The 14,993-nt window shown below is 44.7% G+C and overlaps 1 protein-coding gene across 3 annotated transcripts in view; it reads left to right on the forward strand.

Annotated features, from left to right (window-relative positions):
• The first annotated feature begins 1,051 nt into the window (after positions 1 to 1,051).
• Positions 1,052 to 14,993, forward strand: part of MPPED2 (metallophosphoesterase domain containing 2) — a 175,374-nt gene continuing 161,432 nt past the window's right edge. Inside the window, exons 1-2 of one of the 3 annotated variants that reach the window (XR_008507472.2) lie at positions 1,052 to 1,532; positions 7,024 to 7,272. Coding sequence is in view for 2 of the 3 variants with exons in the window: in XM_045893983.3 (XP_045749939.1) it covers positions 7,145 to 7,272 (128 nt within the window). In the remaining variant the exon portion in view is untranslated. Of the gene's footprint in view, positions 1,533 to 3,267; positions 3,419 to 7,023; positions 7,273 to 14,993 lie in introns of those variants that run through there. The other 2 variants (XM_045893983.3, XM_045893984.3) reach the window with 2 other exon arrangements.

Genomic DNA, 14,993 nt, shown 5'->3' on the forward strand with positions numbered 1-14,993 from the left:
GTCTCAGCACAGAGGCCACAGACCAGGTTGAAATGGCTCCTTTTTATTTTTAGGGGATATAATTTCAGCCAGGATGTCTAGTCAGTTGTCAAATAGTATACTTAGCACACTTCTCTCTCTCACACACATCCATTGGATTTCCCTTTGGAGAATGCCTAGATCTTTGAGTCCGACTCCTAGAAAGGAATTAGATCTGGTTGCAGTCCAAATCCTTCAGCTCTGACAATGGCATAACATCACAGGGCCACCTCATCTTTTATAGACAGCTCCGCCAACCAAGTTTTCTAAAAGCCTTCTCTTCCTTGTGTCTTCTGTCTTCTAGCATTTCAGCAGCCTTTCCTTTCCTTATGTTGTTTGCATACAATTCTGAAAGTCTTTTTTCCCCATTACCCAAAGTAGCAGAAAACAGAGGACCAACTTTAATTTTTAAAATGTTTCTGAAGTGCTTATTTTGGGGTGGGGGGAATATGTGCTCCCAAGACAAAAATGGAAACAATCAAGAGTCTTTGACTCTCTTCACCCCCCCTATTCTGAACCTGCCTTAATTCATGGAGGTGAAAAAAATTATCAGCTGGGTTGGCCTTTTCTTTCTCAGGAACAACATTGCAGAGAGAAAGGTGTGTGTGTGCGTGTGTGTGTATCTGGCTAGTTGAAAGCCTTGAGGAAAGAGAGCACAGCTCTCCCCCAGGAAAGCCTAAGCTCAGCAGATGGGAGGGGACCCAGGGTCGCCTTCCTCGGTTTGAGCCCAGGGCCCGAGCCGCTCCCCTTGCCCCCGCGGCGAGCTCGGCGCCCTGGAGCTGTGCCAGGACTCCAGAGAGCCCCAGGCAGGTCGGTGGATGGGGGGGCCTGGGTGTTCTCTTTGCAGAAGACGCCCATTTGGAGGGAAAACTCCCTTTATTTTTCTGGGGCTCCGCAGCCGCCCCCTCCCCAGTCCCTTATCATTTTTACGCTGATCACACTCCTGATGATGAACTTGCGGCTCAGCTTCCTGCTGCCTGCTTGACCCGAGAGCACCAGCAGGCTGCCGGCCTCGCCCTCAGCTCCCTCCTCCTCTTGCAACCCCGGGGCCTCGGGGCGCCGGTGGGGGTTCGAGCGGGCCCGGGCTGCAGGAGGGGCGCGCGGGGGCGCGGGGTCCCGCCGGGGAGCGCGCACGGAGCGGCGCCTCAGCCGCCCTGCTTCCTGGAGCTGTGCTCCTTTGACCCCAGTGGCAGTCCCTGTCACTGCACCGCTCGCGCTCCCTCTGGCTCGCCGCGCCCTCGCTCCCTCTCCTCGCCCCCTCGCTCGCTCTCTCCCCAGATCGAGGCTGCTCGGGTCCTTTCTCCCCCCCGCCTCCCTCTCGTGCCGCGCCCCCCGGCCCCCCGCCCCAGCCCGCGGCGGGACCTCCGGGGTCGAAGGTTCTGGCCCGCCCGCGCCCCTCGCCGCCCCCGCGCGCCCCCCGCACGCCTCCCTCCGGCTCGGGCCGCTCCGCGATGGATCGCCTGCTCGTTGGGCGCTGAAGGCATCCCCGGGACCCGGAGCGCAGCCCGGGAAAGGTAATCCGCCCCGGGAAGGGAGGCGGAGGGCGGGGGAGGGGGAGGAGGCGGCCGGGCGCCCGGTGCCGCGCGCGAGAGGAAGGGAAAAAAAAAATGCACACACAAAGCGGAGCCCGGGTGAGAGGTGCCTTGTCAGAGGCGCGTGCGAGGGGCTCGGAGGCTGCGGACCGCGGCTGCCCCGGTGCTCCTGACATTCGCACGAGCGGGCGCTTCCCGGGCAATTCGGAACCCGAGGAGGGCGTATTTTCTACGCCGGAGCGAAAGCAAATTCTTTTTCAGGAGCTGTCTCCCTCCCACTCCCCATCTCGCCCCTCTGCTCATTTCCCCTCCCCCCCCACCCCCCAGTCCTCAGCCCCCGAGGTCCCCACCTCCAGCTCCCTTCTCCGCCGGGATTTCTTAGGAGGGGTGAAGGGGGTGTCCGCGAGGGGCATCAGCGAAAGCCAGGCGGCGGGGATGGGGGTGGGGACGAGGGCTAGGCGAGCTGTTTACTAGAAAGTCCCGGGGTTATGTGTTCGAACCGCCCCGGCCTAGGCCCGGGTGCATTGTGTTGGCCCGAGCCCCGGGCGCCCGAGGCGGCCCGAGCGAGGTGCGGTGGCCGGGAAGGCGCTGCGCAGCTTTGTGCTTGGGCTGCGCTCCGCGGCCGCCCCCGGGGCCGCCACCGGGGCCGCCCGCGCGCGCGCAGCTCTCGCGCGGGGCTTTTTCTCACCCTGTCCCCGCGCCGCAACCTCGCTGTCCCCTGCCGCCTCCGGTCTCTTCACGATGGCAGCCTGCGGAGCGAGCCTGCGACCCGGGCACGGCGGCGGGGGGACGAGCGAGGAGAAAAAGTAACCGTTGCCGCCCGATTTCTTCTCCAGAGAGGCAGGAGTTTCTTTGCTATTTACACGGAACAGGGTTATCTTTGTAAAGCCTTTGAATTCCGGGGTTTTGCGGCCTAGGAGATGAAGGGGGCATTTTTTCCGGAGATCGGGGAGGGAGTTAGAATCCACCAGCAAGAAATTAAGGATGCCCCGGTGGGGTAGATTTATAGAACATTTACTAACCCCCTCCCCCAACATACCCCAAATTAAGAGCAAATGCGGGTCATGCAAAATGTGTAATTGATTTAGATGCTGCAAACAAACACAAACAGGTCCGGGTGGAAAAAAACAAAACTTTAAGGGAAAGAAGATTTCTAAAGAGGGGGGAAATCCGTGGCCTCCACACCCCCTTCCAACGCTCGCTGGCTCCCTCCCTTCCTTTCTCCGCCGCTCCAGGAAAGCAGCCCGGCAGCTCCGGGCAGAGAGCAGGGAGGCGGCGGTGGCGGCTCCGGGCGCGGGCTCCGCTCTGAGGGTTCGGGGATGCCAGTGCGCCCGCGAGGCTGACGTCGGGGGCGTGGGGCTGTGATGCTCGAGCGAGGATGGCGCGGTGTCAGAGCCATTGGCCGCCGGTGGTCATCAATCAATCCGGGGCTGGGGGAGAGAAAGAGAGAGAGGCGCCCGGCGGAGCCCGGGGCCGCGAGCGCCAGCTCCAGCCGTGCTAGCGGCGGCGGCAGTAGCGGAGGCGACGGTGGTGGCAACGGGGGACTGAGCGAGTAAGGAGAGCTGGTGCTGCAGGAAGGAAGGGGGAGCTGTAGCCCGGACGAGCCGGCCGTGAGCCGGGAGGGCAGGGCGGGTGTGTGACTGTGTGAGTGTGTGTGTGTGTGTGTAGTTGCTGAAGGACACCCCCCCCCCAACTGCCCACCCTAGATTTAAAACAAACAAACCAATCCAAAGTGGAGAATTCCGCGCCCCCCGCCCCACCATATATAGGCTCTACGCGTTGCCAGAGGCGCAGGAGAAAAGTCCTGCCCTTTCTCTCCGAAAGAATGTGCCAGGCGGGTGTCCGCAGTGCTGGAGACAAGTTCAGGTGTAAGTGCGGCGGGAGTGGGGGGGGGGGGCGCTCTGTGGACAGAGGCACGTGGAACTTTGTGCATCCCTCTCAAAACCCTGGCGGAGAAGCCTCTGAGAAGGCTTGTAGGCATCGCTCCGGGATACGGGGATGAGTAACTGGAGGTGGGCATAAAAGAGTAGGGGCGTGAGTTGAGAAATCACTCGATCCGTGCGGCAGGCAGAGGGAGGAGAGAGCGAAATTTGGTGGAGTTGGAGCAGGCGAGTTCCAAAGTCCGGCCAGGCGGTCGGGCGATCTTCTCAGGGCTAGTGAATAAAATGAGCATCCTTGTTTAAACGAGGAAATCACGGGCTCCTTTCTCATAGGCTGTGCCAAACGAGCTCGGGTAGGGAGGTCATGAGTTGTTGCTTTGAAACTTTAGGTAAATTGGACTTCTGGTGTCTAGGAGGTGGAGACAGTTATTTAATTCCTCAGCTTTTAATCCTTTCATTGCCAGCAGACTTTAAAAGGTTTTCCAGCTAGATTCCTGAAAAAGAACATTGCAAGTTGCACAGCTTAAGGGGCAGGAGACTCTATTGCTGTCTAGGAAATGCAAAATGAGCCCACACGATTTTTTTTAAGGCGAAAATCAAACTAGCACCAGCATGAATATTTGGCAATGTCAGTCCCTTTTAGATTCTCCTTTAGGATTCCTGGCATTTAGTGCCAGGTTCCTTTGTTTTGTGGAGCAAATGTGCTGAAATTATAAAATGAAAATTGAAAGAATACTCTTTAAATATTATATGTAAAAAGTGATGTAAGTGTAATGAGGATGAGATGCTCCAAAATCTGAAATTTGGAAGCTTTTACTGCCTAAATATGTGAAGCAAGGTAAATCAGCTTTTGGATAGTTTTAGGCTGTGTATCATTCTGTCTTGTTTCAAGCTTTTTCCAAATTTCTCAGGTCAGAGGAGGGGCCATTGTCCCCTCTCTTTGAGAGTTTGCTAGAAAAAAAAAAACCTTTTCCATGTGTTGGTGTTTAATATCTGAGTGGGGGTGAACATAGTATTTTAAAAAATAAGCCTTTTCTTGACTTGTCTGTAAAGGTTCCTGTGAAAGTTTTGAAGCTCTCTGCCTCAGTCCGACAGTTTCTTCAAAGGACTCCAGATTAAAGAAGGTAGACACTGCAGGTGCACTCTTTCGATAAAACATTTGAAAGAGAACATGGTAGAGATGAATTCAAATGAGGTGCCAGCCACCCATTTAGCCCTTCAGAGTTACAGGGGCCTGTGCTTGCTGATGAAAAGATGTTCTATTTGTCTTGCTGGGGCAAAGGTGCAAAGAGGCACAGATGTTCACTTGATAGAAAAGGCAATCCTACTTGGACTTTAGGATAGACTGGACCATTGAGGAGTGTGAACTGATCACCTTCTAAGTTCTCTGCTTCAAATGGGAAGGTCTAATCCTAACTCCTCTAAGTCACTGCATAGATATTTACATAATAGGTGTGGAAATTTTATTTCTAGGCTCTTTTGCTTAGTTTAATTGGTGAGTTTACTCCAGGAACATTTAAACCTTTCTCTGACACAGAGTGCAGAGATCGTTATTGAGAGGTCACAGTGGCGTAGACGTGAATTTTGTCTCCTTTGCTTCTTAATGCTGCGTATCTCACACAATAGACTTTGATGGCAGGAACATAAGAATTGCCATGTAATTTTTACACCACTCTTTAATTTATGCAAACACTAAGTTCTCGCAGTCTGAAAATGTGTATTTTTTTTTCCCTCTGTGCTTTGATGGCTAACATTCTTTTTAATGACAGTCATTTCTATAACAGGAAGATGTTTTCATTTGTATTTACTTTTCAGCATGGCGCAATTATGCAGTTTTGCGCTTCAGTAGTGTCTCGGTACTTTGTGTCTCAAAAGAGAATTACAGTACTTAGAACAGGACTGCAATTTGAAGCAGGTGTTGTGTTTTACTGTTATGCAAAATAACAGTAAAATATAATTGTGGGGGAAATTAAGGAAACAGCTGCAAACTTGGTATGAAAACTGCTACATTATGATTTGTAAGCAGTTCTTATAGATATCTTACATCAAAGGAGCAGGGAAAGATTTTAATTTAGTTAATCCTACTGGCCTGGTTGTCTATCAACTAGTGCTTAAAGGACTCCTACCTCCCATGAAGTCAGGAAGAAGAAAGAGAACCCAAAGTGACACTTCGTTTAAAATGCCAGAACACCAGGGATTCATGTCTTGGCAGTGGCGTTGTGCATTAGGAACGAAGGCAAAGTGGGTGTCATTTAGCTTGCTTTGCTAATATGAAGAAGGCAATGATTTGAGTAGAACGCTGTGGAATTTCTTAGCCCACCTAGCATATGGAGGACTACACAACCCCCGGGTTGTAAAATAATAAAATAAATGGCCTATGGCAGGCCATCTGCCTTTTGCTTGATATCTAAGGTGTTTCATGCCAAATTTAAATCTAATCTTATTATTCTAAATATTTTTATTTGAGATAACAGCTAAGACTCCTGGAGCTTAATGGTGCACATGGCAAACATATTCTGATGCAGAGCACTTAAGGAGCGTGGGTTACCCCAGGGTTACTCAAGGAGGGTGCTACCCGTTTCTTCTTTGTTGCACTGATGAGTTCCAACAGCCTCAGTGCAGGGATTTGCTCTCTTAGTCTTTGCATACCTACCATAAAAATAAACATCCTCATTTCTCAACCCAGCGCAGCAAATAATATATTGACATTTATCAGAAAAATCAAAACTAGTGGAAATTTTGAGAGGATGAAACCAGCTGCTGAGAATTATACAGCACCAGGCAAGAATGAGGTGGTAGACGTAATGGACACCCCCTTTCAGTGCTCTCTTTGGGCTCTAAGAGGGGCCATAGTGAATGCATCCAAGTAGTGGTCCAAGTCTGGATGTGTTTGACTTTCCCCCGTGTGACTGTAGTGTTTGAAGAAATCATATTACATTTAGCAAGAAGGATTTGCCCTACCATAAGATTCTTGGCCAGAATGGAATACATATGTATACCAGGTGTTGAGTACCTGGGTATTTGGGGAACTGCCTGTGAAAGAAAAAATTGCATGTAACATGTGCCTATATTATGTGCGTATTATAGCTATACACAGGTATCTATTATAAGTGCAGCATTTTAAACTTACATTTGATATCGTGTTATATGGCTGTGTTAAGCATTGAGATTTCACATTATTCTATGACATCAACTTTGTACAGACTAGACATTCCAATTAGCAGGGAAGGTTTGGAAGATTCTCCACTTCGAGCACAAACCATTTATAGTTAGACACCATGGCAACTGTGGATATGCCCCTTCCGTAATTCATGTTAAGTGCCATAATTATAATTAAAGAGGAAATCTTAGTTTGAACGCCACTGAAGTGATTTGCCAGCAGCCAGCAATGTCATATGGAGCGCAGGGTCCACTCTGAAGTGCATGCAGGATAGAGTGCTGGGGAAGGTTGTATTCACGGGGCAACGACACACATTCAGATTTTTCCTGAGTCCATTTCATGTCCAGGTGTCAAATTTGATGTTTCTTAGAGCACCTTCGTTTTCTTTGTTCTCATTTTATAAATTTTTTTTTTTTTTTTTTTTTTTTTCCAGAAACGCACAGTGGTATTGATGAGTAGATCCTTGGGTTCAGAGGTTGGCTGAAACACACCATGCCTGCGTCCATCCTTTGTTCCGGAAACTTGTGAATTGCTCATGCCTATAGGGAGGAAGGATGGCTCATGGGATTCCTTCTCAAGGCAAAGTTACCATAACGGTGGATGAGTATAGCTCAAACCCCACCCAGGCATTCACGCACTACAATATCAACCAGAGCAGATTCCAGCCGCCACATGTACATATGTAAGTATCACTCATGAACTTAAAAAAATTAGCAATCAAGAAAATAGAAATAAAATAAGAAAGTCTCTGATGACTTCTGCCAGGGAGAATAAAAGGTATATGATTTATAAAACAGATGAGTATCTGTGCTTCCAAATATAGCTCAGAGGAATACCCTGCATCTGTGTAACTTTTTCAGATTTTCAATGTACTTTTGAAAACCACAATCTGACGTTGGATCACCAGATCTAAGGGGTGGTGGTCGGTTGCCCGCATTTTGTGGGTAACAACAGAGAGGTTAAGGTATTTGCCCAGTGTCACACAGTGACTTTTGGCAGAGTCTCCTGACCCCTGGTTCAGTTTGCTTTACATGTATTGTTTGCCTCCACGATGAAATATTTCTTTAAAATTTCTGTAGTTTTTCCCCCCACACCTCACCCCACTACCCCTTTACATTCAGCGGGGAAATAGGCCTAATTGGGACTAATTGTCCAGCCGCTGCTAAATCCATTGTCTTGCCTGTTGCTAGTGGAATGTGTGCTGCGTGCTGCAGGACTCAAACAATATGGGGAACAAAGGATTAAGGGACAGTGGAACAGTTGGTTCCAGGAATTGTACTTTTCTCTCACTCGCTAATACCATTTAAGTCCTGTTTCAGTTTTAGACTGTTTAAGGAACAGAGTGTGGGAGAAATCCAGAGGCAAGGATTTTGCAGCACCTGGATGCACACCGGCTTTTTTCTGTTCCTCTGCTACAGGATGTGCTGGGCTTTCAGCACAAGGGGCAAAAGGTCACCATCTCCCTAGTTTATTCAATGCCTGGTGCTCATTCTCTATTAGACCCTTCCAATGTCTAACATGAGTCTTTCATAGTAGGACTAAACCTCTTTGAACACTATTGTATAGTCAAGAGAGAAAGGAGGTTAGGGCTCTGTTGACTGTTTTTTCCATTCCTGGCAAAACTGAACTCGGGGCATGTCTAAGTCACAAGTTCTTTTTTATGGTATTTGTTTTATTTGAGCATTTAAAAAATAGTAGGGCCTCCCCCTCCCTCACACACATACACACACACACCCCTGCCCCCCCAAATTTAGAAACACTAATGAAACAAAAGGATCTCTCTTGACTGCCTGGGTATTAGTGTAAATACTAGGATGTTACTTTACAAGTATATTCTATAGAGCTACTCAATTACCTATGTTGGGATTTCTGGGAAAAAAAAGAGAAGAAAAAGGGAAAGAAATGCTTGCAAATGGTTAGTGCTGAACTATTTTGAAGGAGTTTATACTTTCTTTAAATCACAATTTATTCATGATTATGAAGGATTGTTAACATGATTTTAAGGAAAAGTTTTTAAGGTGAATACGATTTTCCTTTGTTAAAATGGCTTTTCTGAACAATAAGTCTTGTTCATTTCAAATTTTCCTTTTATTCTTCTGCTTCTAATGATTTCTTTTTCTTCAAATATGTTATAGAATTTGTGCAAGCTGGACTTGGGATACCTTTAGCTCTGTTCTGCCAGTGTGACGTTTTGTGTTAAAGAATCACAAAGAACTTTGTGAATTCTGTTTCCTTTCAGGCAAAAGAAAGTATGTTTTGCCTCAGATTCCTTGGAAGATGACTAATATGGAATATCACCTTAAGTCTTCCCTCGTTTACGGCCCTAAGACTGTATTGGTGAACTGGGAACAAACAGAGATATTTAAAAAATCATGTAACCTTAGAACTAATCTGCTTAGATCTAGCCATGAAAAAATCGAAGGATCAAATTACATATACCTTTTTTGGGGAAAAAAAAAAAAAAAAGTCTTGCAAAATGAGGTTTGCAGTGGTAGCCTGGACAGCTGTGTAGCCCTTCACTAGACTTCCCACCTTGGAGTAGAGCACTCATCCCTGGTCTGGGTCCAGCTGGCCTTTTTCATCTTCATCACCTACCTAGGGCTTTCTGCCTGAATGCTTTGCTCCAGCCACAGGTGGGCTCGCTGTTGCCTGAGCACCTCAGCTGTGAGAAGCACATTTATGCTCTGCTCATCACATGCCTTAAGTCAGTTCAGCCCTCTCTCCATCAATAAAACCTCTTCTGTCTCTCTCAGTCCAAACTGACTGTGCCCCCCTCCCCAACACAACGCCCCTAGTCCCTACTTCAACCCATACTATTATTCTCTCTCTCTATCTCTCTCTCATTTGTTTCTTTTTTTTAAAATTTTTTTATTCTTATATTATCCCCATACGTTACATCATCAGTTTTAGATGTAGTGTTCCATGATTCATTGTTTGTGCATAACACCCAGTGCTCCATGCAGAATGTGTCCTCCTCAATACCCATCACCAGGCTAACCCATCCTCCCACCCCCCTCCCCTTTAGAACCCTCAGTTTGTTTTTCAGAGTCCATCGTCTCTCATGGTTCATCTACCCCTCCGATTTCCCCCCCTTCATTCTTCCCCTCCTGCTACATTCTTCTTCTTCTTCTTTTTTTTCTTAACATATATTGCATTATTTGTTTCACAGGTACAGATCTGAGATTCAACAGTCTTGCGCAATTCACAGCGCTTACCAGAGCACATACCCTCCCCAGTGTCTATCACCCCGTCACCCCATCCCTCCCCCCCCACCCCCCACTCCAGCAACCCTCATTTTGTTTCCTGAGATCAAGAATTCCTCATATCAGTGAGGTCATATGATACATATCTTTCTCTGTTTGACTTATTTCGCTCAACATAATACCCTCCAGTTCCATTTGTTTCTTAAAAGCAGTGATTGAGCAGGTAACAGCTGTTCAGAAATACTGACTGATGGATGGATTGATCCACTGATTTGACTGTGCATTGAGATGAGATATTGTGATTGAGATTTGGAGATATTCTCATTGGAATTTTTCTGTTCTGTATTAACATTTTGAGTGTTTGTATGAAGGTGTGTGTGTATTGTCAAGTAGCTGGCTCACCTTCCCATTGGCTTGACTTTTCCTTGTTTGCTGCCCTAGCACAGTGACTGGCCCATACTAGGCATTCAGGTATTTTGGTTAAATGTGATCATGTTATATTTCTTTTATAGTAAAAAAAAAAAAAAATGCACTTAGTCTAAATAGAAACTTAAATTGGCTGGAAAAAATCCATAAAATATTTAGTCTAAAATTTCTTCGGTTTTCCTGAAGTTCTCAACACATCACGGCAGAGGTTTGTTCCTCTCCCTAAAAATATTTTGTCTTTTCCACTTGAAGTGTTGCTCATTATTTTACATGGGATCCTTAAAATGTTTCCTTTCCTTTTTTACTTACGTCCCATAATGGATCACCTGAATTGGAATTACAATCCTGGCCCCTTAAGTGATCCATTGTTTTCTTTCACAGAACCTAGTGGGGTTTTCTTGCCTTAATTAAGGAATAGCTCACCTCCCATTTAATTCAGTTTGTCTCACGTCACTTTTGTGACCCACCTTGGGCAATTGACTTCTCTTCTCCATGCTCCATGTATACTCATTTGTACACATTTGCACTGAATGACAGTTGTGGATCTTTTTAGCTCTGACATACTGAGATTAAGATTGCAATTAAGACAACATTTATTTGCAAGGGGTTGCTATAGGGGGAATACAGATACATAAAACTTGGTCCTCATCTTCATCAAGCTCATCACCGATTTCAGAGCTATTGTTTCAAGTGACGTTAGGAGATTTACTGCTTGGTCTTGGTTTGGTTTCTCCCATGAGTTCTGACGAGGCTGCCACCAAGCTTTCTAAAAAACCACTGGCCTGCATCTCTACCTGTGACATAGGGAAGATTTTTTTTTTTAATTGAAGTACAGTTGACAGACAATGTTACTTTAGTTTCAGGTGTACAACATAGTGATTGGACAAGTCTGTACCTTTTGCTGGGCTCACCACAAGTGTAGCTGCCATTTATCACCATACAACACTTCATTAAAATACCACTGACTATATTCCCTGTGCTATGCCTTTCATCTCCATGACTTATCCATTCCATAACCAGAAGCCTGGACCTCCCACCCCTCTTTATCCATTTTACCCATCCCCTTAGCTCCTTCCCCTCTGGCAACCACCAGTTTATTCTTATATTTATGGGTCTGTTTCTGCTTTTTTTTTTTGGTCTGTTTATTCATCTGTTTTGTTTTTTTAGATTCCACATATATATAGAAGCGAAATTGTATGGTGTTTGTCTTTTTCTGTCTAACTTATTGCACTTAGCATAATACCCTCTAGGTCCATCCCTGTTGTTGCAAATGGCAAAATCTAAAGGAAGATTTTTTTTTTTTTTAAGAAAGTAATCTTAAATGACCTTGGGAAAGAAAATGAAAGCACAGCTGGAGTTGATAGGGCAGAATTTAGCCAAGAATTTGTATGCCCCTCTTACCCAGACTCTTGAAAACAGTGATAGATGTGATGATTGGAAACCAACAATTAACAGTGTTTCATTTTTCTACAATCCCTTCATTTTTCCCAAGCAGAGTGTAGAGAAAATTGTTTAGTATTTTTAATGTTGGTGGGAGGAGGTGCTGAAGGAGCCAATGTAGGTTTGAAAGCACCATAAAGATTTTGTATATTTTTAATTATGTGAGGCCTAATAAAATATTATAAAGCCTTTTTCAGTAGGGCATCCAGCCACCTCAGCTTTTGCACTGAAAGTCCTGTGTTCTGGGAGACCCCTTAGTCCTGTGCTAGCCAGGATGGTTGATCACCCTACTGAGGTTAATTCCTCACCTTTTTCTTTAAGAATTGGTTGCTAGGAAGCTCGTATCAAGTTTTATTTTCAGTTTTAGTCCTATGCTTGTCTTTGTCTTCAGTTGTCAACACCCGTGGAATATTACTGTACTTGTTTTGGGAGGCAGCGTAGCATAGTGGTTGACATCTCTGGGGGAATAAGATTGTTAGATTTAAAGCCTGGTTTGCACCACTTACTAGCTGTGTAACCAACCGTGGAGAAATGTATTAAGTTCTCTGTGTTTTCTTTTTCCATTTGTAGAATGTGGACGATAAAAGTAGTGCCTATCTCAAAAGGTTGCTGTGAAGGTTTAAAACAGTATTACTTGTAAAATTCTTAGAGGAGTTCTTAGTACATAGCTTATACTCAATACACGTTAGCTGTTATTAATGATTGTTTTACTGATTCTGCATTTTTAATTCTAAGCTGTCTCAATTCATTTTGAAAACCAGTGGAGTAAAAATGAATGAACAAGAAAATCACTGGTAAATTTTGTCCTGTCTTCTTCAAGGAACCACTCCCAGCAAACTTTTCTGAGTAGGATATTTGACTGTCAGGGTTGGCAGATGTTCTGACTTCTTGGTGCCTGTCAAGGTCATAAACAGCCTAGGATTATCTCATTTCGTTCTCCTTGGGAGGTACAGTCCCAAGGGGAGAAGGAATCCAGTGAACTGAGTGTTGCCTGGTTATTCTCTGTGAAATCACAGTGGCCTTCTTCCTCATGGGCTGTTCTCAGGGTTTTGTACCCCTCCTCAGTGTTTTAGGCTCCCCTCCTGTGGTGGTGGTTAAAACAGAAGCATCAAGAATTAACTATAATTAACCAGGATTGAGTCCAAAGGGCCACAGCTTTGGCTAGGGAATGAGGACAGTATTCATATGATGGCTGAGAATATGGTCTGAAATCAGAGATCTACATACAGATGTTGATCCTGCTTGTTACTAGCTTGGCTGAGTGATGATGGAAAAATTCCTGAGTCTTCTCATCTGTAGAATGGGTTGAATGACCCTTTAAGATAGTTGTGAGTATTAAGTGAGATAAAGCATATGACATAGAGTGCCTGAAAGATACAGCACTTGATAAATAGATGCTGTGATAATATTTATGATCTTTTCCATATGGTCTTATGTCCAGCTGGTAACATCAGTGTTAACATCTTCCTTTCTGAACTTCTTGTATAAAACCTGACAAGTCCAGCTTGTGTTCTCATTACTCTTTATTGCACTATAAAGTATCTGGTCCGTATTTGCTTGGACATTGTGAATCAAAAATGATCTGAAGCTTTTAGGGTAGCTTAGTGATCATTCCATGCCAGATTCTTACAGGACTTTGTGTGTGTGTGTGATCTGAAGTTTCATTTCTGGTGCTGGGAAGTAAATGTTTATGTCAGGTCTGCCTTAGGCATCCTTAGGTACAAAGACGAAGTTACATGAGAGAGTTATGGAATGGTGTCTTTTGGTTAAAAAAATATAAAAGTGTGTAGAAAAATAAAGACCAACATTACTGGTGATTATTTAGGGAATGAATTTGGGGGAGGGAGTTGGTGGATAAAGACCCTTCACTTTTTATTTTATATACCTTTGTATAATTTGGATTCTTATTATAACAACTGTAATACTTTTATGATAAAAACTTTTTTTAAGAATGATAAAAATGCAATTTGTCTCTAAGTCCTTCTGCCTTGTCTGCAAGATTTGCACTGAAGGCTCCCACAAATGTAAATCTTCTACTTTCTTTGGGCCTACCTTCTTTCAGTGGTGTTTTCTTCTGTTTCACGTTATAACCGAGAAATAGACCAAAGGCTATTTTTTGGTTCAGTGTAATTCCACTTGCTCATGTGTGGGAAGGTGGGAGCAGTGCCATAGAGGTTGCCTTCTTTCTAGTCCTATACCTAAATGAAATTGATTAAGAAGTCTTTTTAGATGCATTTTTGGAAACTATCAGAGTACAGAGTATCCGTAAATAGGTAGCTTGCTGTAGACTACTTGATCATATTTCAGAGAACCTGGATTCTAGTCCTGTCTTGGTCACTAATTAGGTCTACAGTCATTAGTACTTTGGGCTTCTCTGGATTTCAGGTTCCTCACCAGGAACTTGGTGCCCTTTTAGCATCATCGCTTCCCACTCTGGCAGTTTTGGATTTCTCCTGCTTCTTATCTTAAGGTCTGTTTGAAATTAAGAATATAAATCCCTCATCATTAGTGGTATTCTGTAGGGAAAAAAAATATAACAGTGAGGCATCATGGGGATGTGGTGGAGAAGAAGAAGAGAAATGACCCCTCTAACTCTCACCCAGAGGAAGACTAATATCAACGAATGAATGAATGTCTGGGGCTCTATACAATTGCACTTTACTAACAAGGTAGAAATTCATCCTTTGCTCTGGAGCTGGGCTGCATTAGCTGTTTGAAAAAACATTCTAAACATTTTTTTTCTCTTGGTAAGCCACTCATTCTCATGCTCATTCTCATTACAAATTTATCACTGGCCTGCACATTAGCATGGCCATAATTTTTGTTAATGTTTTCAATCTGAAATTCATCATGGAGATGCTGAATGGCTCTTTTCGTTTGCACTCATATGTAAACACAGAGTATTTTTCTTTTCCTCTCTCATTTCTTTTTTTTTTTTAATAAGTTCTTTTTGCTATATACTCCCTGAGGGTAGTGGTCTTGTGGTCTGTGACAGTTTGACTTCATTTTAGAGCTTGACTTTTTTCTTATTCTGTAGATTTCTTTGTTTGCATTCGAGCATTAAAAAGGCAGCCTAAAATTAGAATTTTTTTTGTCCATATGGGGATTTGTTCTTAGAACCCTGGGTGTATGTTGTATAACTGTGCAGTGTTTTTTGTTTGTTTTTTGGTTACTTGACTTTCGGGGAGGGTAAAGAATTTTGACAAATAAAGTAAATCCCATCTATTATGGTATGCCTGGATTTTAAATTCTGAAATACTTACCTACATTTATAGAAATAAAGAAAGATTCATAGGCAAGTGTGGTCATAGTCAATGGATAGACACATCCTGAA

The sequence above is a fragment of the Mirounga angustirostris genome, unplaced genomic scaffold (genome assembly GCF_029215605.1).
Source record: "Mirounga angustirostris isolate CCGP_5_RB_7025 unplaced genomic scaffold, mMirAng1.0.hap1 SCAF_13, whole genome shotgun sequence".
Taxonomy (NCBI): domain Eukaryota; kingdom Metazoa; phylum Chordata; class Mammalia; order Carnivora; family Phocidae; genus Mirounga; species Mirounga angustirostris.